The 22,766-nt window shown below is 46.7% G+C and overlaps 2 protein-coding genes across 3 annotated transcripts in view; one reads left to right on the top strand and one right to left on the bottom strand.

Annotated features, from left to right (window-relative positions):
- fam13b (family with sequence similarity 13 member B) overlaps nucleotides 1–5,620 on the top strand; it is a 64,530-nt gene extending 58,910 nt beyond the window's left edge. The window contains 5 exon segments of the mRNA XM_065958820.1: nucleotides 34–117; nucleotides 630–725; nucleotides 1,358–1,749; nucleotides 1,928–2,029; nucleotides 2,312–5,620. Coding sequence (XP_065814892.1) covers nucleotides 34–117; nucleotides 630–725; nucleotides 1,358–1,749; nucleotides 1,928–2,029; nucleotides 2,312–2,435 — 798 coding nt within the window. The 3' untranslated portion in view covers nucleotides 2,436–5,620.
- Nucleotides 5,621–6,447: 827 nt separating this feature from the next.
- Nucleotides 6,448–21,975, bottom strand: klhl3 (kelch-like family member 3). Of its 2 annotated transcripts, XM_020655744.3 has the most exons (15): nucleotides 21,855–21,974; nucleotides 18,674–18,808; nucleotides 18,301–18,407; nucleotides 18,068–18,189; nucleotides 14,909–15,071; nucleotides 14,582–14,691; nucleotides 12,045–12,161; nucleotides 11,453–11,602; nucleotides 11,050–11,167; nucleotides 10,698–10,895; nucleotides 10,500–10,601; nucleotides 10,210–10,338; nucleotides 8,843–8,983; nucleotides 8,477–8,620; nucleotides 6,448–7,631 (listed from the first exon to the last, which is right to left on the bottom strand). In XM_020655744.3, exons 1-15 carry the CDS (start codon nucleotides 21,905–21,907, stop codon nucleotides 7,603–7,605), a joined length of 1,818 nt encoding a protein of 605 aa, XP_020511400.2. In that variant the 5' UTR covers nucleotides 21,908–21,974; the 3' UTR covers nucleotides 6,448–7,602. The 2 variants fall into 2 exon arrangements, with proteins under 2 accessions (XP_020511400.2, XP_065814889.1); XM_065958817.1 differs by lacking the exons at nucleotides 6,448–7,631; nucleotides 8,477–8,620; nucleotides 8,843–8,983 and adding an exon at nucleotides 8,998–9,199 and having other exon boundaries at nucleotides 21,855–21,975.
- Nucleotides 21,976–22,766: the final 791 nt, after the last annotated feature.

Genomic DNA, 22,766 nt, shown 5'->3' with positions numbered 1-22,766 from the left:
CGGCGACTTTATCAACTCAATCTGTCTCTGCAGAAGATGACCAAGGAGCAGCTATCCTGTGAGAAAACAGTCCTACAGAAGAACCTGCTGCACTATGAGGGTCTGCATGGTCGACCGGTGAGTCCCTACATCCTAAACATTACATTTTTACATTTTTTTAACCCCTTATTTTTTTGACTTTTTGGGCCCTTATTGGAGAGACAGGACAGTGGATAGAGCTGGGGAGTGACATGCAGGAAAGGAGCCTCGGGTCAGATTCAAACCCAGGGCGCCCGCTTTGAGGAATTCAGCCTCTATACATCGAACGTGCAAACTAATCACAAGGCCACTGGCGCCCCCTAGATGCAACATTTGAGTGTATATACCTTTAAGACTGGATGAGACGCTAGCATGCTCCTACCTACTATGAACTGAAGTGCAAAGCGATGATGAGCAGTTAAAGGCGGGGCTTCATTTGATGTCTCTCTGCTACAGACGCTTCTGTGCAGCAACGCCGTCCGTGTTTGGGAGGTCGTTTTCGATCAACACTTTGGAGGGAGTCTCTGTTTCTCTGTTTTGAAGGCGGCCTCACGTCGACATGTGTTGAGTGATTTTAAACTTTCCACTGTGTTTACCTTTGTGTCTGTCAGGTGACCAGAGAGGAGCGTCTGGTGGTGAAGCCTCTTTATGATCGCTACAGATTAGTTAAACAGATGCTCACTAGAGTTAGTATCACACCTCTCACAGTAAGTACACACACACACAGAGACACACACACACACACACACACACACACACACACACACAGAGACACAGAGACACACACACACACACACACACACACACACACACACACACAGAGACACAGAGACACACACACACACACACACACACACACACACACACACACACACACACACACACACACAGAGACACACACACACACACAGAGACACACACACACACACACACACACAGAGACACACACACACACACACAGAGACACACACACACACACACACAGAGACACACACACACAGAGACCACACACACACAGAGACACACACACACACACACACACACACACACACACACACACAGAGACACACACACACACACACACACACACAGAGACACACACACACACACACACACACACACACACACACACACAGAGACACACACACACACACACACACACACACACACACACACACACACACACACACAGAGACACACACACACACACACACACACACACACACACACACACACACACACACAGAGACACACACACACAGAGACACACACACACACACACACACAGAGACACACACACACACACACATTAACCTCCCCTCTCTCTCCCCCCCTCCAGGTGTCGCCCTCCAGTAAAAGGCGGAGTCAGACCCTCCAGCCAATCATTGAAGGTGAAACCGCTCACTTCTGGGAGGAGATCAAAGAGGAGGACGAGGACGAGGGGAAAGAAAAAGAAGGAGGAGGAGGAGGAGGAGGAGGAGGAGGAGGAGACCAACAGGAGAGGAAGGAGGAGAGGGAGGAGGAGGAAGACGAGGAGGAGGAGGAAGAAGAGGAGGGAGAGAGCAGCGGCGGGGAGATGCAGAGCTCCGAGGTCATCATGGCCGTCGACATCGTGACCCCGACTGACGGATCGATGAGGAGCCAGAACCAATCAGACAGAGCCAAGATGGAGGAGGGGTCCGGGAGGCTGGCACTGGACCTGCGGCTGTCCAGCTCCAACGCCTCGTCCATGTACGAACACACACACACACACACACACACACAAACTGGCTGCCTCCAGTGGCCACTTCATGAACTACACTTTCCAGCATTTATTTTGTATTTATTTTTGAAGTTGCAGTTTAGTATGAACCAAACTTTAATGTCATTTCCGTGTGTTTTAACCGTCCTGTCCCCCGTCACGCTTCAGGCCAGAGCTGCTGGAACAGCTGTGGAAGGCCAGAGCAGAGAAGAAGAAGCTGAGGAAGACCATCCGAGAGTTTGAGGAAGATTTTTACCAGCGAAACGGAAGGTAAGGGGGAGACGACACCAAACTCTCTGTACACACAGAACATGCAGATACCTTCATCATGTTAGCACTTAAAGCAAACTCTGATTTGAATCCGTCAAATTAGAGAAATAACATTTCATTATCTGAGATTATCATTCAGCCTTTTGTTTTGGTTGATAATCATCATTTTCATGTCGTGCTCACGATGGCGTGTTTAGACGTTTGACCCCGGGATCAGCCTTCGTGCCCGTTTGTCTCCTTAAATACTAAATGTCTTCTCCTCCGTCCCGCTCTCTGCTGCAGGAATGTCCAGAAGGAGGACCGGGTCCCGAAGCTGGAGGAGTACAGAGAGTACAAGAGGATCAAGGCCAAACTCCGCCTCCTGGAGGTTCTGATCAGCAAACAGGATTCCTCCAAATCCATCTAGACCCCCCCCCCCCCCCCTCCCCCCCCTCAGAGACCGACCGTCACTGCCGCGAGGACCCGCCCTCTTCAGTCCGTCAGACGTCACATCACAAACCACGGGGCGCTCAGCATCCCTCGACGTCTCATCAAGACGAGCGGAGGACGCCCACTCGGACTTCAACACGTGCTGCATTCATGTCGGGGAGGAAACAGTCTTTGACCTCGACCTGCAGTTTGACTTTGATTCATGACTCAGACGTTCTTTCTGACCAGGAGAAGACGAAGCAACGAGTGAGTCAGTAAAAAAACAAACAGCTCTACGTCGTCGTCTCACGACATCAAGTACAGACGACCTTTGATTTTAATCATCGCTCTAATTTGACAAATTATGTGATCAGACATGTCAAAGAAATGTTTGAGCTGCTTTTGGACGGATCGGGCCGCTCTTTAAAAAGTGATAAGCGTTAGACGTGCATTTTTACAACTTTTTCCCCGTGTCATGAATGCAGCACCAACACCAGTTCACCTTCTAGAATCACGCCTGTCTGCCACAGCTGCTCACCGCTGCCTCGTCTGACTTCATTTAAAAAAGAAAACACATGAAGAAGAAAAGGAATCATCGTCTTCACCTGAACTGTGTTTGTGTTCATCGCCGCCGCCGTCGTGGTCGGACGCTCCGCTCACGACTCGTCGACTTCTGAGAAGAAAACGACCAAACTTTCAGAAACTTTTCTTTTGTTGTTGTTCTGTTTTTATTTTTTCTTTCACTCTGAGGAATTTCATTGGACAGCTCGAGGACTGGCATTTCAGACACTCTTCAAGACTTTTCTTTTTCTTTTAGTTTGGCGTCCACGTCCGCCTCACTCAAGGGAGTCGACATTTCTTAAAGTGACGTCTTCGGTGCGAGGCGACTCGTCCCGGATGTTTTCACCTTCTGACTGATTTTAAAAACTCATTCACCTTTTTTCAAAAACAAGTTCATGTGGTTATTGTTCAGGTGTACACACACACACACACACACACACACACACACACACACACACACACACACACACACACACACACACACACACACACACACACACACACACACACACACACACACACACACACACACACACACACACACACGTTGGAGAGATGGTCACCGTGATGAAAAAGAATCTGTTCCACTTTGACCTCGGAGCTGTTTGAGAGTCTGCTGTTCATCCTCTCCTTCATCACCAGGTTGTCGTAGATCATCAAATGTTAAACTGTTTCCCATGAGCCTTTGCAGAAACGCTGCCCTCCAGTCTCCTAAAGCAAACCGTTTTAAATGCATACGTGTGATATTTCTGAGAGGCGGAGTCAGTAGAAAAGTTTGTAAACACAACATTCAAACTAAGCCCCTCCTCCTGCTGGGCTCAACACACGCCCCCTGCAGGACGTAGTGTGTACATTTACTGCTTGTACCTACACTTCAATCTCATCCAATCACTGAATAGTATCCACTCCTAAACTCACCTGCTGCGCTCTCATTGGCTGGAGGAAACACACCAGCTCCGCCCAGAAACGTCCCGAGTCAACCGTCACAAATCAGAACAGTAGAATCCAGTGAGAGGACAGAGTCTCTGCAGACACAGTCACCACCACACATGTACGGAGGCCCAGAAGGGACAATGGAGCAGCTTCACTTTAGGAGAAGTCTGTCTTTTATTTTGAAGGAGAAGTCTGTCTTTTATTTTGAAGGAACGAGCTGCTGACTCAGCGTTACACTGAAGGTGCTCATGGGAAACAGTTGTTCTCAGATGAGGAGAGTTTCTAACGTTGATGGATTTGTTTGCTCTCTCTTCTTTTGTGTTTTTGGTTTTCTTTTTTACTCGTCTCTTCATTTGTTCCGTTCGCTGCATTGAGGTGTTTCAGATTCTGAGGGATTTTTTAAAAAGGTGTGATAGTCGCCGAGGAGAGGAGAGCCAGTATCTGGTCGACTTTGCTTCTGCTGCTTCTCTGAAAGCGAAAAAAAGAAAAAGGAATTGTGGGGGTTCGGGTCTTTCTCTCAGACGTTGCTGTGCAGCGGTCTGATCAGGTCTCTGAAGGTCTCCATGGTCGGAGTTTGATTGTAGCTTTAAAGGCTGTGTCGTGCCAACACTGCCAGCACTGATTTTAACCACAGAAGAAGAAGCTTCATCTGACATTTCCCCCCCCGCCGCCCCCACCTCAAAGTGGTGCGTCTGATTAGCTAAGAAGGCTACGTATGAACAGCTAGCATGAGAAACGTCCCCGCAGCGTGTCATTTCCTGCTGGCGGGTTAAATGAGGGCGGGCTCTGAGTCAGTCCTGGTCAGTGTTTCTTCTTCTGGAGGTCATGTCGTCGAGATGATTCAAAAACGGGGGCGAGTAGTTTCCCTCGTTAGCGGGTGGGGTTTTTAAATCTTCTAAAAAACGTTCTATTATCAGAACGCCTGCGGCTCGTCGAGTCGCTCTAAGGCCATAAAGACGGAGGCGGCGGCGGCGGCGGCGGCGGTGGTGGTGCGTGCTGGCGTCGGCTGTGAAGAATTCTGAATGAGATTTTGTGTTTTGTGGACGCTCGTGAAGAACATGAGGGGGAGGGTTCGTTTGTCGGGGAAATCTTTGGAGGTTTGATGTCTAAAAAGAAAAGCGGAGTTATTTGCACAGCATTCCCTGAATGCAGCCCTTTTTGTGTTCTTTCATTTGTATTTCTAAAGATGAAGCACTACTTCTATACAAATATAAATATATACTGTACATAACAAAGAAAAAAAAAGAGAAGAAGAAACACCCGAAGGAATGAATGTCAGAAATGTTTAAATTATTTCAAACATCACGTTTGGCCCCCGTTGGTTCGTTCTGTTTGTGCTGCCCTGAGAATGTGTTTTTTTTATTCTAATAATTCTAAATATTGCTCTTACTATCATAACCATTCTTTGTGTGTTCATGACAATGATAATAAGCGTTTTTGTATCTACTCACAAACTGTAAAACCAGCTGTAGAAGTTAGTCGTGCACTGTGTGTGGCTAATGGAACACCGCCCTGCTCTGATTGGTCCCCTCGCTCTGTGTTGATATAATAAGCTAATCTCGCAGCAGTACTGTAGTGAGCTTGCATGGCATAACGAGAACATGTATGAAAAACATGACCTGTTGTTTTCTGTTGTTTGTGCCATGAAGAAGCAGCAATAATAAAAGTTTGCCTGGAGGTTTGACAGAATCAGAGGAGTGTCCATATTTAAAGTGTTTTCAGCCTCACACACACACACACACACACATCAACATTATCACACACACAGCCTCACACACACACATCAACATCATCACACACACACACATCAACATCATCACACACACAGCCTCACACACACACATCAACATCATCACACACACACAGCCTCACACACACACATCAACATCATCACACACACACACACGTTACACACACACACACAGTCTCACAAACATCGTCTCTCACACACACACACAGTCTCACACACGTTACACACACACATCGTCTTAAACATCGTCTCACACACACACACCGTCACAAACATTGTCTCTCTCTCTCTCTCTCACACACACACACACACACACACACACACACACACACGCTCACACACGCTCACTCACACACAGTTTTGTTCATGTCGGCGCCGCTGAGAAATCAAAATAAGATTTGTGGAACAGGAAGTTGACGGACTCTGAAAACGTTCCTGTTTTTTTAAATCGTCATTCAGGAAGTGAAATCACCTCATGGTGTGTTTTTAAGTCACTCATCATTCTGAGTCGTTCGGCGCCTGCAGCAGAGTGGATATTACCTTTAAATGTTTTCTTACTTTGTGAAGGCTTTTTTTTTCTTTTCTTCATGAACGAGAAAAATACAATCAGTGACAAACATTCACAAGCTCGCCACCTCGGTTCTGCTTCTTCTTCTTGAGTCGAATGAAACTTTAAACTGTTAACAAGACAACGTTTTGTTAGCAAGCCAAAATAATACTCCCGTATTCGACCAAAAACAAACAAACAAACAAACAAACAACAGCGTGGTGGTTAAGATTTGTTTTTATGTAACTTTTTGTTATTACAGCTGAAAGCTTCAAGTTACTCCGTGATTTCTGGATGAGGCAGAAAAATAACAAAACATTGAGAGGTCGTCTGATGACATCATCATAAGGTGAAGCTGTGGCACCCCGTCAGTCAACTTAATAATTACACCTGAAAAAACAAAAAAACACCCACTGTGGTCCGAATGAGTCGAAACGCTAAGCTGAGAAAATGAAACATTTTGTTTTTAAAAGATGTGAAATTATTCGACGGCCTCTCGCATTATTATCTTGTTATTGTATTTCTACAGAGCATGTGGACCCGCCCCCCCTGCTGCCCCCCCCCTTTAGAAAACCACCTGACAAAACCGCCATATAGAGGTTAAAACACATCTCGACTCCAGCAGCGTGCTCATCAGAAAACTGGCACTTTTTTTTTTTTTTGTACAATTTTGGATGGCGTTATTGGCCTTCATGTTTCAGCAGGTCAGTGATTGGTCAGTCAGAGAAGACGGGCAGACGTCTCCCCGCCGCCCTCCTCGCCGTCAGTCAGTGCATCAGTAGTGTGTCCACAACAGAATCAAGTCAGACTGCGTCCGATCGGATCGTCGGGCCTGAGCGTGACGCCACACAGTGGTTCTCTACATCTTTAAAAACATCTCAAAAATATTAAATATCTGATTTGCATATAAAGACGTTTTTTTTTGTTTTGTTTTTTTTTACATATCTTGCAGCTCTTAAGGTCGAGGCCACCGAAACCCCCCACGCAGAAAACAACCGGGGGAAAAGGTTGCATGATGTGTGCGGGTTTCCAGGTGAAGCCACGACCACAAAGTCTAAAAGTCCATTTGGCCCCATTTTCTTTCCCAGTCTGTGCGAGTCAGCTGATACAGCCTCTCGGTATGAACTTGGCGTTAAGAACCAAGACGAGTCTCTTACACGCCCGGCTCGCCATCCTCCGTGGATGCAGATCTTTATCAGAGCAGCCATGTCCTTAAAAGTCACGATCTCATTGGAGAACCAGTCAGTGTCCAAAACGTCTCCTGATGCCGCCGTGATTATGACATCAAAGGGTGAAGGTCGTCCTGTTCTCGGGCGCCGCTCCTCCTCCTCCTCCTCCTCCTCCTCCTCCTCCTCCGCTGCGAGGGACTTCTGGTCATAACGGTTTGTCGATCACGGCGACTCCTGCAGGAGTGAGAGAATGAACAGATATCATTTGAAAACGTCCTGATGGAGCAGCGGTCGCCATGGCGGTCAGCAGAAAGCGAGCTCTTGCCATAGTGGCGTTCAAGTGCATAGAAAAAAGAAAAGAAAAGAGGAGGAATAGAAAGACGTTGACACGGTCGTAGCGAGGAAAAAGAGGCCAACTTGGGAGTTGTTAGCGTACGCTTTGACAGCTCTGGCGTCTGTGTGGTCGCGCTGATTAATCTACGTTTCATGCTGCGTTTCTATTGGTCGGTGAGTTGACGTAGATCGTAGAAGCGTTCACATTGCGAGACGATCGTCGTTTATTTCGGACACGGTCAGATATTTGGCTTTCTTTAAACTCAAGACCGTGAGCTCATCTTTGATCGTCTCTCGCAGAGCGACGTAGGACCGCCGCTTTGGAGCCACGAGCGCAGACGTAACCACGACCGATCGTCTTTCATCTGGGACGGCCCGAAGTCATAAAGTCTGCACCCGTCGTTTAACGGCCTTTCAGATGGAACGCTGTGTGCGCTGCGCTCGCCGTGCTGGAAGGACGCAGAGCAGAAGGGGAGCGCACACACACAAAGCAACAGCGCTGGTTGCTAGGTAACCGAAACAACAGTCGGGGAAAACAGCGCAGTATGTTTATTTCTGTCCACTAACAAGAAGAAGCTCTGATCGTTGTTCTGCTGGAGGAGGAGGAGGAGACTAAATGATCTGATCATCTCTCCTATTGGACACGGCGAGGTGTCGTCACGGAGCGCTGCGCCCAACACGGCCGCGTCCGATCTGAAAGGCGTGGACGTGGACGCGGAGTCGTCTGCTGGTCAGGTCACACTCACCGGCATAGCTGCGTCCGTTGCTCATGTTTGTGGGAATGAGGCTCCACTTGTCCGTGGCCGGGTTGTAAAACTCCACGGAGGAAAGGTTACACGAGCCGTCGTCTCCTCCGATCACGTACAGCAGCCCGTTAATGGCACACACACCTAGAGGACAGAAACGTTTTAAACACGTAGGCGGCACCTGAGAGCGACATAACATCTCTGTTGCCATAGTAACAGAAGCTAACTACATAACCGAACGTGTTCAAAATCACAGAATTAAAAACCTTTTGACCTCCTCTCCCTCGCTATTTTATTTTTGAAAGTTCAACGGCAAAGTGCAAAATCGGTTGATTCATTGCGTGTGCAGCGTGGTCGTCGTCTCACCTGCGTTTCTCCGGCACATGTTCATGTCACAGACCGGCCTCCAGCTGTTGATCTGTGGCTCGTACACCTCCACACTCTTCCTCACCAGAGGGCCGTCGTGACCTCCTGCTGCATACAGCTGACCTCCCAGCACACCTACACCTGGACGGATTAGAAACAGGAGCACGCTCAGAGGAGTCAGTGTGACGATATTTAAACATGAGATGATAAGTCTCTTCAGGGTTTTTTGCTCGTACAGTTACAGACAGAGTCCACTAGGTGGTGCTGTTTCTCCACGGGAAACAGTTGATGAACGCTCAGACCTGAACCATTACCTGTGGTATCACACCTTTTCCAGAACACAGCTGATCAAGTGAACTGGGGTCACACAAACACATACACATATTCAAACACACATCATATTAACTCCATAGAAGGTGTGCGTGTGACGTCACAGGGGGGCGGAGCTACTGCACTGCGAGTGGCAGAGAGCTCGTATTGATGGTGTTAAATCAGCTTGAAAGTCTTTTCAGGAATTAGTTCTTGACATGTTCTCTATGAGCGATGAAGCTCCTCAGCTGGAGTCGTATGTTAACAGAAATGTTTGGATTGGTTACAAGACGGCCACGAGACGACGCCGTGCAGTTACAGCAACACACGCCGTGCGGTTACAGCAACACACGCCGTGCGGTTACAGCAACACACGCCGTGCGGTTACAGCAACACACGCCGTGCGGTTACAGCAACACACGGCGTGCGGTTACAGCAACACGCGCCGTGCAGTTACAGCAACACGCGCCGTGCAGTTACAGCAACACGCGCCGTGCAGTTACAGCAACACGCGCCGTGCAGTTACAGCAACACGCGCCGTGCAGTTACAGCAACACACGGCGTGCAGTTACAGCAACACGCGCCGTGCAGTTACAGCAACACGCGCCGTGCAGTTACAGCAACACACGGCGTGCAGTTACAGCAACACGCGCCGTGCGGTTACAGCAACACGCGCCGTGCGGTTACAGCAACACCCGCCGTGCGGTTACAGCAACACACGGCGTGCAGTTACAGCAACACGCGCCGTGCAGTTACAGCAACACGCGCCGTGCAGTTACAGCAACACGCGCCGTGCAGTTACAGCAACACGCGCCGTGCAGTTACAGCAACACACGGCGTGCACGTCGCTGAGACCCGCTCAGACTACAGGACAGACGGACAACTTTGAAAATGAAACGGTCATTGCAGAGGAATGGGGAGAAAATGCCTTAATGACCTGTGTTCTTATAGTGTGTGTGTGTGTGTGTGTGTGTGTGTGTGTGTGTGTGTGTGTGTGTGTGTGTGTGTGTGTGTGTGTGTGTGTGTGTGTGTGTGTCTGTGTGTCTGTGTGTGTGTACCTGCCCCGCTGCGCCGTGTGCTCATGTCAGCTACATAGCACCACTGATCAGCGACCGGGTCGTACTCTTCCACCGTACTGAGACACTGACGAGACGCTCCATCATAACCTCCGACTGCGTACAACTTACCTGCAGAGAAACACACACACACACAGACACGCACACACAGACACGCACACACAGACACGCGCACACACGCACACGCACACACACACACACACACACAGTCAGTTGTTCATTTAAACAGCGTTTAAGGAGCCCCTGGTCACACACAAACACTTCATCCTCACCCTCCACCACCCCGACTCCCACGCTGCTGCGCCTCGTGTTCATGGAGGCGACATAGATCCACTCGTTGGATTTGGAGTTGTAGACCTCCACCGTCGACAGACCTGAAGAGAGACGACAGAGATCAATGTCTCCGGCTGTGAGGTGCATGTGTGAACAACGGCATGGGGAGGATTTCAGTCGTGCAGGTGTGAACGTACCTATACTTCCGTTAAAGCCTCCCACGGCGTACAGTAAATCTGTCAACACCGCCGCTCCCAGAGTACTCCGTCTTTCCTGCATGCTCGCCACCGCGCTCCACTGGTCCCTCCCTCCGTCGTACACGTCCACCGTCCGCTCACGCAGTGAACTGTTGAAGCCCCCGACAGCGTACACGCAGCCGGCCATGGAAACCACACCTGGACACACGAAGAGAGTCTAATCAAAACATTAGAAATCCTTCAAACCAGTTAAGAGTTTCTGTCCAACACTGCTGGACATCCAGCTAGTCGCTTTGTTAAACTCCACAGCAGGCTCATGTTACAAACAGAACAGGTAGAGTGACAGACTGACCGGCCCTGCAGCGTCTTGAAGGCAGATCAGCAACTTGGTACCATCGGTCCTCCTGAAAGTCGTAACACTCCACGCTGCGGATCGCCTTAGGAGCCTGACCGCCCACGACGATCATCACCTGAACAAGCACACAGCCACTCAGAACGTTCACATGCACAGTTCAGTTCAACGGTTAAAGCTCCTTCAGCTGCTGGAAATGTCTTTTCAAACTGAAGCTCTCTTGCTGATGTCCTGACAGGTGTTCAAACTAAGACTCAGGAAAAGTGAGTTTGTTGTGATCTTTCCTCCTACTGGACGTGCCGAGGTGTTGTCATGAGTGCGTATGTGAAAACAGCTCGTGTGCGTGTGTGTGTGTGTGTGTGTGTGTGTGTGTGTGTGTGTGTGTGTGTGTGTGTGTGTGTACTTTTGGGATGCTGATCGGCGTTCTTGGTCGGGTCCTGTCCGTCTTGATGAGGTGCCGCTGGTCGGCTGGCAGCAGGTGATACTTCATTGCTTCGATGAGGAAATCTTTACAGGTGTTGTTGTTCTTAATCAAAGCCTCCTCCTCGACTATCTGAAACCAGGAAAACATGTCGGACGGATTTAGCAGATCATCACTGACCAGCCGAGTTTAAACGCAGCCAGGGAACAAGACGACTCCCACATTCAGACTGAGGATGAAACAATATTTTGAGGCGTCACAGCGGGGGGGATCACAGCACTGGGTGTGTGTGGAGCTCCTGCTGTGCCGAGCTTCAGCAACGCCAAAACACGATGTTTATTCACAGACTGAGACACCATCGCAGATTCAATATGACTGTACGAAGACGTGATGACAGTGGAGCTGAGTTATGACAAAACTCCACTCCACTACAGAGTGTATTTTTTTATTTTGAAATGTTCTTTACGCTGTTGCATTTTTAAAGGGAAGGGAAAAAGTAAAATTGGAATCAGCCAAAGAAAATGATTTGAAATCAGTGAGTGTCTCAGTGAAGGGAACAGAACATGTCTCATACCTGCACCAGGTAATCCCTGGACAGCAGAGGAAGTCTGACATGCTCCATCAGTTTGGGCATGTGCTCCAGGCGAGCCGGCTTATCGTGCTTGATCCAGGCTATCATGGCCTCGAACACCTGAGAGAGAGAGAGAGAGAGAGAGAGAGAGAGAGAGAGAGAGAGAGAGAGAGAGGAGAGAAGAGTCAGACAGCAGTGAGGGTGAAGATGACCACAAACGTTTGTACCTGTAAGGTGAGCTACATCAACCTCACCACTAAGTGAGCTGCTGTGAGAGGAAAAGAGTGCACAAAGGTATTCATATAGGTCTTCATAAAACTCCTGATATTTCCAGGAGGAGCCACATGTGTGAACGCAAACAGACACATTTTCACTCTGACTTCACCCGGAGTTTCTCCTCCAGCCTCCTCGTATTTATTCTGCAGAAAGTCAGAGTGAGCTGATGTGAGAACACAGCAGGATATAATCAGGAGAATTCACCTGGAGTCAGTGGGAGCACGACCAAGCGACCTCTACGACCTCCGTGCTCTAATGGACCTGCTGCATTATGTTTCCTGTTCTCCAGGATGTCCTCCTGAAATGATCTAGATATTTTCAGGAGTGCAGATGTGGAAACTGGTTAAATGTACGAGATATTTGTACTCCAGTATTTTTTTTTTCTTTGGTTTCTGTCTTGAAGAAGGAGTCCACTGAATTATTTTTTATATGTCTAAAGTTCTCTGAGAGCACCGACCTCCACGTGTGGAGTGGCTGAAGCGCTAGAGTTCCCTTCTACTCTTCATGTATGTGTGTTTGAAAAGTGTTGTTTATTAGGAATGCAAGGCCAAGACTGTTTAGAAAGAAATGCATTTTAAAGTAAGAATCTCACACCCGATGATTTGACGCCTTGATAGTGTGAATCACATCGTTTAAACTTCAAAACTCTGTTCTTTAAATGAAATGTTTTCGATTGCTCACAGCAGGATGTCGGTGCAACAGAGAAGGCCGACCTTTGTTCTGCATGTTTTGCAATCCAAAATCTAATTCCTCTAATTTACAGACGTGGTCACTCTAAATCGCCTCCTCTGGGCCTGTGGAGCCCCCCCCCCCGCTGTGCACAAAGGGACATCAGGGAGGGGCACACAGAGAAAAGGGGGCTGTTACCTGAAGGCTCCCGACACTTTCTGCTGACTCAGGTTTCCAACTGAACGATTTCCAAACAGACCAACGGACTTTATGAGCTACTTCCTCAGACTCACAGAGGCCACATGAGCAGACAGGCTGACAAAACAAGAGCAACACACTGCAGCCAGATTCAAAATAAAGAAGAAGAATATTGCTGTCTTCACCTTCAAAACTCTTTCACCTCTGCTGAATTTACAGATCCTGAGCACACTGTGTTAGGAGCATTAAGGTGGAACAGAAATCATTCACTCCAGTCTCAAACCTGAACCTAACGTCACAGATATCAGGACGCTGAGTCAGCTAACTTTTAACCTCCAACAACACATAGGTATGTAAGGTTTGATACACTAAGGAAGTAATGCAATGCAAACTACAAATCTGAGCTTTTTAATGATGCACAACAGTTTTTAATTTCTGTATGGACAACATGTTTTTATACCATTCATTTTTCACTCACTGAACTCTGCAGCTTCTTCCCTCTTAAAACCTTTGTGCTTCTTGATATCTAGATTTCTCTCCTCTTTCAATCCAAAGAAAGTTTTATGTGTCCCTTTATCCTTAAGGGACTAGAAGATCGACCATGGGAGGTAGGAGTCTTTGATTAATGTGTGAAGGCCCCGAGATGAACAAACAGGATGTTTTCTCACTCTTCACTTCCTCACTGCCTCAAACACGCCACAGCATGACACTCAAAACTCAAAAATGTGTGTTTTTTTAGAATCCCTACTTCAGCATTGATCCGTCCACTAATACATTTCAGCAGCTATTTCAGCAGGTCGTGATGTTGCATCCACGTGCGGCCAGTTTGACATTGAACAGACGAGATGACGGCTCCCTCTGCGTCTGTCTGACTGAGCCAGGAGTCACCTTGAAGCCTGCGCCGCTCTGAAAGCATGATGACACACAGCAGACGCTCCCTGCTGACTGACTAACAGCTGACAGCCTCTGGAATACGTCCTCTGACAATCAGACGCAGTGAGCATGAGGGGGGCCGAACGTCTGTTAAAGGCTTCAACTGCAGTGTTTATTTAGACCAAACAGACAAGAAACAAACATGTAACTAACTCATCACAAACCATTAACATGTCACAAAACAGAGCACAAACACAGAGGCACAAACAGTCAAAGTTGTAGAAGTGAAATCCATTTCACTTTACTACAGACCAACATCTTTCTTTCAGGTCAGAGATTTTGGAATCAAACCATATAACTGTCACAGAACGAGAACCAGAGACTCATACCTTTCCGGGTACTCATCAACTCTGTTTTTCATCATTATAAAATCATTCTCACAAATACTTTCATACAAAATGAAGGAGGAAATCTGCACTTATTAAAAGGGCTGACGTGTGTTTGTGAACATCGAGGAGTCTGACCTTCTGTTCCGTGGAAACTGTGAGTTTGTCGCTAGCGATGAGGCCGCACACCTGCTGCAGAGACAGGCCCTGAAACTCCTCGCCCTGCACCACTTCAGTGAAATGCTGCTCTGAGAGACACACAGACATGCAGGGTTACAGACAGCACACACACTGATCACAGGCAGGAATCTTTCCTTTTCAACATCTGAGAACATTTCCTGAAAGAGACCAGTGAAACCAAACAGTGTTGTATAAGCAGCGCCTACACCACATGCACCTACACGTACTTAAAACACATAAGCAAAGATGAGTCAGGATTTGAGGCGGGAACATTGTGCAGCTTACCGGCGTATGCGTGGGCTTGGTTGAGAAGCTGCGTGCATGTGTGCAGGTCAGCGAAGGCTCTGATGCCCAGACAGTTGGTGGGGTGAAGCTGAGACTGAAGGAACTCACAACAAACCTGCCGAACATCCATCAGCTGGAGGAGACTGGCTGCTGGCAGCAGAACCTGCAGGGATGACACACACACACACACACACACACAGACACACACACACACACAGAGACAGACACACACAGACACACACACACACACAGACACACACACACACACACACACACACACACACACACACACACACACACACACACACACACACAGACACAGACACACACACACACACACACACACACACACAGACACACACACACACACACACACACACACACACACACACACAGAGACAGACACACACAGACACACACACACACACACACACACACACGCACAGAGACAGACACACACAGACACAGACACAGACACACGCACACGCACACGCACACAGACACGCACACGCACACGCACACAGAGACACACACACACACACACACACACACACACACACACACACACACACACACACACACACACACACACACACACACACACACACACACACACACACACACACACACACACACACACACACACACACACACACACACACAAGTCACTTTGAACCTGACTAATAGAAGAACAGATCCATAATGTCTGACCCGGCTCTCTTCTGATACAGAGTCCCTCAATGCATTTTGAATAGTTTAACTCTGTTGTACCCACGTCGTTTGGGTTGTGCAACAGCGTCATGGCGTTCTCGTATTTTCTTATCTTTTCTCTATTTATGTCGTTGTGCAGATCTTGTGCAATAAGTGTTTTTTTTAGCTGTGGTATGTGCTTCTCTGTTTACGTGTGGATTGTGTGTACAGCTTTTATTTTTTCATAGGACTGTGGAGGCAGCTGAATGTCTGCAGCACTTTAGCCCCGTTTCCACCAAGTGGTTCGTTCTGTTCTGTATGTTACGCTACGCATTTGTTGGTGTTTCCACTGTCAAATGTTGGGAATCCTACCGTCCTCCTCTTATGCACAAATTTCCCCAGAGGGACATTAAAATGTATCTTATCACCAAATGGCAAAGTAGATGTTTACAGCCTGGTCCAACAAACGATTCTGGTCTGATAAGTTGTACGAGTTCTGCATAGTTAGGCGTTGGGTGACCCGATTGACAGGCGAGGGCGATGCAACTGTTTGTGCAGAGGCTTAAAACCCGCCTCAGCTCCAGCTAGGGCGTCCTGATTGCACAGCGACCTAATATAACAAGAAGGACATTACTACTTCTTGCTGTTTGTGTCCTGACATCCAGACACGTCTGTGCACGCTCATCTGATGTCCAGCGTCGCACACATCTGACACCACCCCATTCTGCGTTCTGGAGCTGAGGGGTTACTGCAGCAGAGACTGATGACTGTCAGACATGCAGACATGCAGACACTGCACAGTCAGAAGCATGATGCTAAACGACAAAGATGCTCTGTGCAGCATCACTCCTTAACTAGGTCAGCCTCTACACTCCTCTGTCATCCTGCTGCGTGTGTGTTGTTACTGTCTCCTCCTGTGTTGTTTGTGCACATCTGCCCTGACACCTTAAGTCTTCTGAAAGGGAGCATCACATCTGTCGACAGCAGCTGGATGACACCCTGACATACGTACAAACAACACATACACTGTACAAAGAAAACACACAGCTCCGAGAACTGAAAGAGTAAAACAAACCTTTTACTGAAAACCAGCAAAGAGTCAAAACACACATTCAAGAGTGAGCCAATCAGAGGGGGGGCTCGCTGCTAACAGTGGGAGGATTTCCTGCCCCTCTCTAAGCAGACTTCCTGCACTAATAATCAGAGGAAGTTTCCTGCCTGCAGCTTGATCCTACTGCATTTTTTCAACCCCCCTGCGCCAGAGCCGTGCAGCGACCAAGATTTTAATGTCACTGAGATAAACAAGTCCTCAATCAAGTGCTTTCACAGCGAAGGGCTCAGAAACATCACCAGCTCTTTCCTTCTGCTAATAAACATTGAGCTCCTCAGGCAGGTTCAGTTCAGGATCGTCTGATACGCAAACAAAGAGATTCTGTTTCAAGTGAACAATTCCTTGTAAGAAAACATCAACATGATTAAAGCGTCTCGGGCCTGTTTCCACGAGCAGAAGTTTCTATTTTCTACACAAAACAAATGAAGTGCAGCGTTTTCAGCTCACAGCGTCCGAAGTACGAGCGTACTGTACGTCATCCGCTGTTCTTCGTTGCAGGCTCACAACACTCTCACTTTTGTGAACTTAGCCGCGCTCATCAATGACACATCTACCTAATTGGCCAATCAAAATAAAGAAGTGACGGGACTTCCGATTGATTACTTGTTGTTTATTTGTTGTGCCAAAATCTATTTAATGCTGACATCTAGAACGCTTAACGACTGATTCAGAGACGAGGTGTTTCATTGGGCAGATGATGAAGTCAGCTGGTTTACAAACTCTGACTAGTTTCAGAAAGTGTTGCATTGTGGGAGTCTGACACCAAAAGAAGTCAAGAAACAAACATCGGAATCAGCAATCGGCTGAATTGTTATTTCAAAACATCGGTATCGGGATCTGCCTGATTTTCCTCGTCGGTGCATTTCTATTAAATGTGTGTAGTCTGAACGAACAGGCTAGGAAAGACACGGTAAAAAAAAAAAAAAAGAGAGCTGGTTCAACAGTCAAATCCTTGAAATGAAAGATAGCAGACGGTTAATTATTATAATCCTGTAAGCTCTTAAAAGTGGCTTGTTATGTTGTTATTTTAACTTTTGCTCAAACAAAAGAACTATGCACAGAAAAAGGTCAAAACAGCAGCTCCAAGAAAATCATTTTTTTTCTGCACAAGGACGTTTTATAACCGTGTGACCACCGCTGTGAGCACTTTAAAAAAGCGGAAGCCTCAAACTGAGGAAAGGGAGAGCAGGTCAAAAAACATAAAACCCTTTTACAATGAGTATTCAACGTGTTCTTATTCAGTAAAAACAGGAAAACACTTTCTCGCTCGCACTCCTTCTCGCTCGCCCTCCTTCTCGCTCGCCCTCCTTCTCGCTCTCCCTCTTCATTCACACACATACGTGCAAACACACTCCCACCTGGACGTTGTCCTCTGTGACCTCGATCTCAGCTGTGTAGATGTAGTCCACCAGTTTCCTCAGCGTCTGTCCGTCCACCTCTCTGATCTCCACCTGATGGGCCTTACTCTCACTCATATCACCTAGAAGTAAATAAACGTCCAGTATAAGACCCTGTGAACAACCGTCTCTGTGTGTGTGTGTGTGTGTGTGTGTGTGTGTGTGTGTGTGTGTGTGTGTGTGTGTGTGTGTACCTGTAAACATGGCACAAAAGTAGGGGCTACAGGACGCCAGGACCACCCTGTGAGCTGGCACTTCAACGCTCCCTGCCACCAACTGGACGTCACAGAGCATCTTTTTACTGAAGTGTGAGAGGTAACAGAGAGGTGAATTACACTTTTAGAAATCACAACTTTTAACGTCTTCTCACACTGTAAGAGCGTTTAACCCACCCACACACACTCACACACTTCTTTACAGTTCTGCAGCAGCTCTGTAAAGAATCATCATGCCTTCGCACTCACACACTGCCTTCCTATTCTTTGTGAAAAGCATACATCTCTTTAACTGGGTCATCATGGACCTGTTGGTTCTGTGCAGCGGTAACGTTAATGTCCAGCAGCTCACCTCCTCAGGTCGTTCATGAGCTGGAAAGCCTTCCTCATGTGCGTCTGGTTGAAGGTGAGCATCCCTCCATCCATCGTGTCCTCCTCCGAGTCCGTGTTGCAGTTTGGACGTGGCGAGGCCGGTGTGGCCACCAGACTGGTGAGACAGGAGAGGACTTTTACAGTGAGACCGGCTACTTGTTGGTTCCTCTCTAAAGTTATGACACAAGGATGGGAAAGTGACGCTTTTGCATGTTTAAAAAGTTACACACATAAAAGTTAGAACAACATTTCCTCAGAGCAGATTAGCATCTACAACCTGACGCATCTTCCTCCAATGCTTTCAATCTACATGACCAAAAAGTGACACAAAACCTCCGGCAGGAGATTCAAACCTTCAGCAGCAGCGTACTTGAAACTCCTTTCACCCCGTTTGGAGACATACTTTGGGGACAGATAGCAAGACTAAGTCGTGGGAACACACCCCTGATCGTCGGGAATGAGGAATCGGCCCGATTAACCTGAAGTCCGAGCCAGACTTAAGTTCTGTGACTTGGTCGCAGAGAGAAGACTGAAGCTTCCAGCACTTTACACATGAATAAAAACACACAAGAATGAGGGAGGCAGGTTATTGTCTTATTGATAAGATTAAGTCTACAAGCAGATAATGCAGGCAAGCCGACTCGATCATACAGAGTGCAAGGACGAGTCAGGGTCCTGAGACTTCTGAAGAACCTCTATGCTCCAGTATCTAAAGATTTAAGGCACTCAGAAGATGCATGCAAAGAAAATATCACCGTAATGGTCCAGAGGTGTAGCAGTAACAAGTTGTTTTTTTTTCTTGTGGCAGCAAAAGAAAAGAAATAGTGAAAAATAAAAACCCAGCTGCTGAATATGAAGCTTAACAGAGACAGCGTAAATCATCAGACATATTTATAAGAAGTTACAGACTCAATCACCCCGACATGAAATGACCCATGAGGTTGTCTTTATTGTGGTGTAACACAAATAGGACTGTTTAGTAAACATCCAGGGAGTCTCCACAGAGGGGCTGTGACCACCCGCCTCTCTGTCAGCAGGTGATGGCTATTTTTGAACCCTCGTGTGACGCCACTGACGACTGACCCGCCCTCCTTTAATAATCCCAGGTTCTTCATGCTAATCTGCTTTGGTTGTGATGGAGTAATGCTGCTGCTGAAGAGTATGAGGATGTCTTTAACACAGGTACAGGTTTATGGTTTATACCTACAGATGGAACTACCAATCGTTTTTTTATTAAGTAAGAGTGATGTCATAACCCGGCTCGTGGGTCACCACCTAGTTTACTAAATCCAAGCTTTCAAACTAAACCACTAGCAGAAGCAGAGAGCTAAACAAACATTTCACAACAAACATACTAACCGGCTCCTAAACAAAAAGGACCCTCGCTCATAGCGCTCAGCACAAAACTGATTCCCAAAGTGGGGCGCCCCGAGGTTTTGAAAGGTGGGGACGCAGCAAGGCTAAATAAAAACAACGCACACTGTTTTGTGCTATCAGGAAAGCATAGTGAACTGTGTGAGAGGACTTTAAGGTTAATGTAAGGCTGATGATGAATCTACAGCAGACGTCACAACTACTGAAAGAAAAAGTCTGCATGTTCTCCTCGTTCATGTGTGGGTTCTCTCCTGGTTCTCCGTCTTCCTCCCACAGTCCAAAGACATGCTCGTTAGGTTAACTGCTGACTCTATAATTGTCTGTAGGTGTGAATGTGAGTGTGTCTGGTTGTCTGTCTCTATATGTCAGCCCTGTGATTGGCTGATGAACAGTCCAGAGTGTAACCCCGCCTCCCGCTCAATGACAGCTGGGATCGTCTTCAACCCCCCCACGACCCCAAACGGGACAAGTGGTATAGATAATGGATGGATGGATATTCAGGGGTGCAAACTCATCAGGGATGAAAAAGGTGACATGGATCCAAACCTCCTAGGGGGGTCCGGGGTCATGACCCCCCAGGAAGACTTTAAAAAATATATCAGCTTTAAAATGTCAATTTACAGAAGATTTTAGCATTCAAACTAAAGAAGCAAACAATAAGAAAAACACAATTACTTGTTGATATCTATGTTCTGTTGCTCCCAACCTTCAGTCCCTTTTTAGAAATGGGATGAATTTACCACGTTCCACTACGAGGTGATGTGAAGGTCAGTCACTGTGCAGCTAGATCTCAGAGTCTGACAGAGCATCATAATGAAGTCATCGAGGATGACTATATTTTCTCTTCTATCATTAAATATGAAACATTATCAATTTATGAACCTGAAGTTTTATCTCCTGCTGATTTTATTATTTTTCTCAATAAAGAAATACCATGTCTGGTTTATTACAGCCTGTGGAACATTACACACAACACCAACATCAGTTAGGATTTTAAAAAAGTATTGGTGCATATGTAAACAAAAGCATCTGTAGTTTTGACCTGAAGGTGATCACCTGCTCTCACCTGAGGACAAGTGACGTCACCTCTAACTGATCTGACTCCACCTCTTTTGTAACTGATTGATTGTAATGTTTGATTTGAGTGTATGAATCATCAGTCACTCATTTTATTTGATGATTTGCACAATAACCAGACTTTTAAACATAATAACAAACATAATAAAGACTTACAAGAAAAGACATGACTCATATTTCAAGACACTAAACCTCATATATTTAAGAAAGATCATCTTCTTTCCTGCACAAATATAAAAAACAATCAACTTTGAGAAGATGTTTGTTGGGCTGCAAGTTGTCAATCCGGCTAGCTGTTAGCAATCATTACACTAAAGCTAAAGCCTGTTAACTGTCATAAAATTATTATTCAAACCACGGAAATAAACTCATAAGAGGCAAGTCAACACTCAGCAGTCTGTTTATGAGCCCCGACTTAATGACAGCCCCCTGAAATGTCTCTAAGTCCACAAGAAGTTTGTTAAACTGCCTCAGCTTTTTTTTTTTAAGATGCTAGCTAACTTACCGAGAAGCTAACAACAGAGCTAGCTTGTGTTGCTAGGAGATAGCTGTGTGTGTGTGTGTGTGTGTGTGTGTGTGTGTGTGTGTGTGTGTGTGTGTGTGTGTGTGTGTGTGTGTGTCTGTGTGGTCAAATGTAAGCCAACAGATGTAGAAGCGGCGTGAATCACAGCTTTACAGAATAATCCCCACCGCTGCTGAGACCAACTCACCCCAGCGACACACCGTCCATCCTCCCGGAGTCAGAACCCTCCACCGCGGGCATGAGCGCTGCACCGCCGCGCCGAACAAAGCTGCTCTGCTGACGAAGATGACTCACTACGGAAGGTGAAAAAAAAATGTGCAAAAACGCGCGACTGTACAGGCAAAGGCACAGACAGCAGATTTTACTACACTGATATGCCAATCTAAAATTAGTATTTGGATTGTTTTTAAATATTATCTTTATTGCAAGTTGTACGTTGTATGTAGAAGAAGATTCCTCGAATGCAAAAATAAAATCCTCTTAAATATATAAACTTAAAGGGAATGAAAGGCTAAGAAATGTCAGTATATAATAAATACAGCGATGCCTGCTTTTAAAGGTCTGTTACCTTGCTCTTTTGTACATGCAGTCCCCTAAAGTAAACATTTTCACAAGTTAGAAGATAACTATATTGTGTGGTTAGATGATAAGCTGTTTACATTTTGGGATTTCAGGGTACTTCTGTGCTCTTCGTCTGGTGACCTTTTTGTTTCTTTCTTATTTTGGGGTAATTTTTGTTGGTATTAAGACGTACTCTTTTTCTCTCATGATTTCAGTGACAGTTGTAGAGTTTGTTCAGGCTCAAGGCAAAACAATTTACAGGGGCCCCTCCAACGGTGACTCTGACTCCCAGGGACGCATATTCAGCTCGGTCACAGCCAGTGAAACACACACACACACACACACACACACACACACACACACACACACACACACACACACACACACACACACTCACACACACACACACACACGTGTTTGACTCTGCACTGCTAGCTATGTAAACTAATGCTACATGTCAAAGAAAAAATGTGCCATGATGTAATGCTAGTGAAAGTTATGCCATTCAAGTGTCTCTCCACTGTTGTAGGTTAAAGTC

The sequence above is a fragment of the Labrus bergylta genome, chromosome 9 (assembly GCF_963930695.1).
Source record: "Labrus bergylta chromosome 9, fLabBer1.1, whole genome shotgun sequence".
In the NCBI taxonomy this organism is placed as follows: Eukaryota; Metazoa; Chordata; class Actinopteri; order Labriformes; family Labridae; genus Labrus; species Labrus bergylta.
The sequence above is the reverse complement of the archived record's forward strand: the minus strand, read 5'-3'. Positions and strand labels throughout refer to the sequence as shown.

Bases quoted from the DNA above. Each gene is read 5' to 3' on its own strand.
- klhl3 (XM_020655744.3), bottom strand. From the start codon at position 21,907: ATGCCCGCGGTGGAGGGTTCTGACTCCGGGAGGATGGACGGTGTGTCG. The intron at 10,896-11,049 runs GTCAGTCTGTCA...TCGTGTGTCCAG, and splicing joins TTCAAGACGCTGCAGGGCCG to GTGTGGTTTCCATGGCCGGC. The intron at 10,602-10,697 runs GTACGTTCACAC...GTCTCTCTTCAG, and splicing joins AGGCTTTAACGGAAGTATAG to GTCTGTCGACGGTGGAGGTC.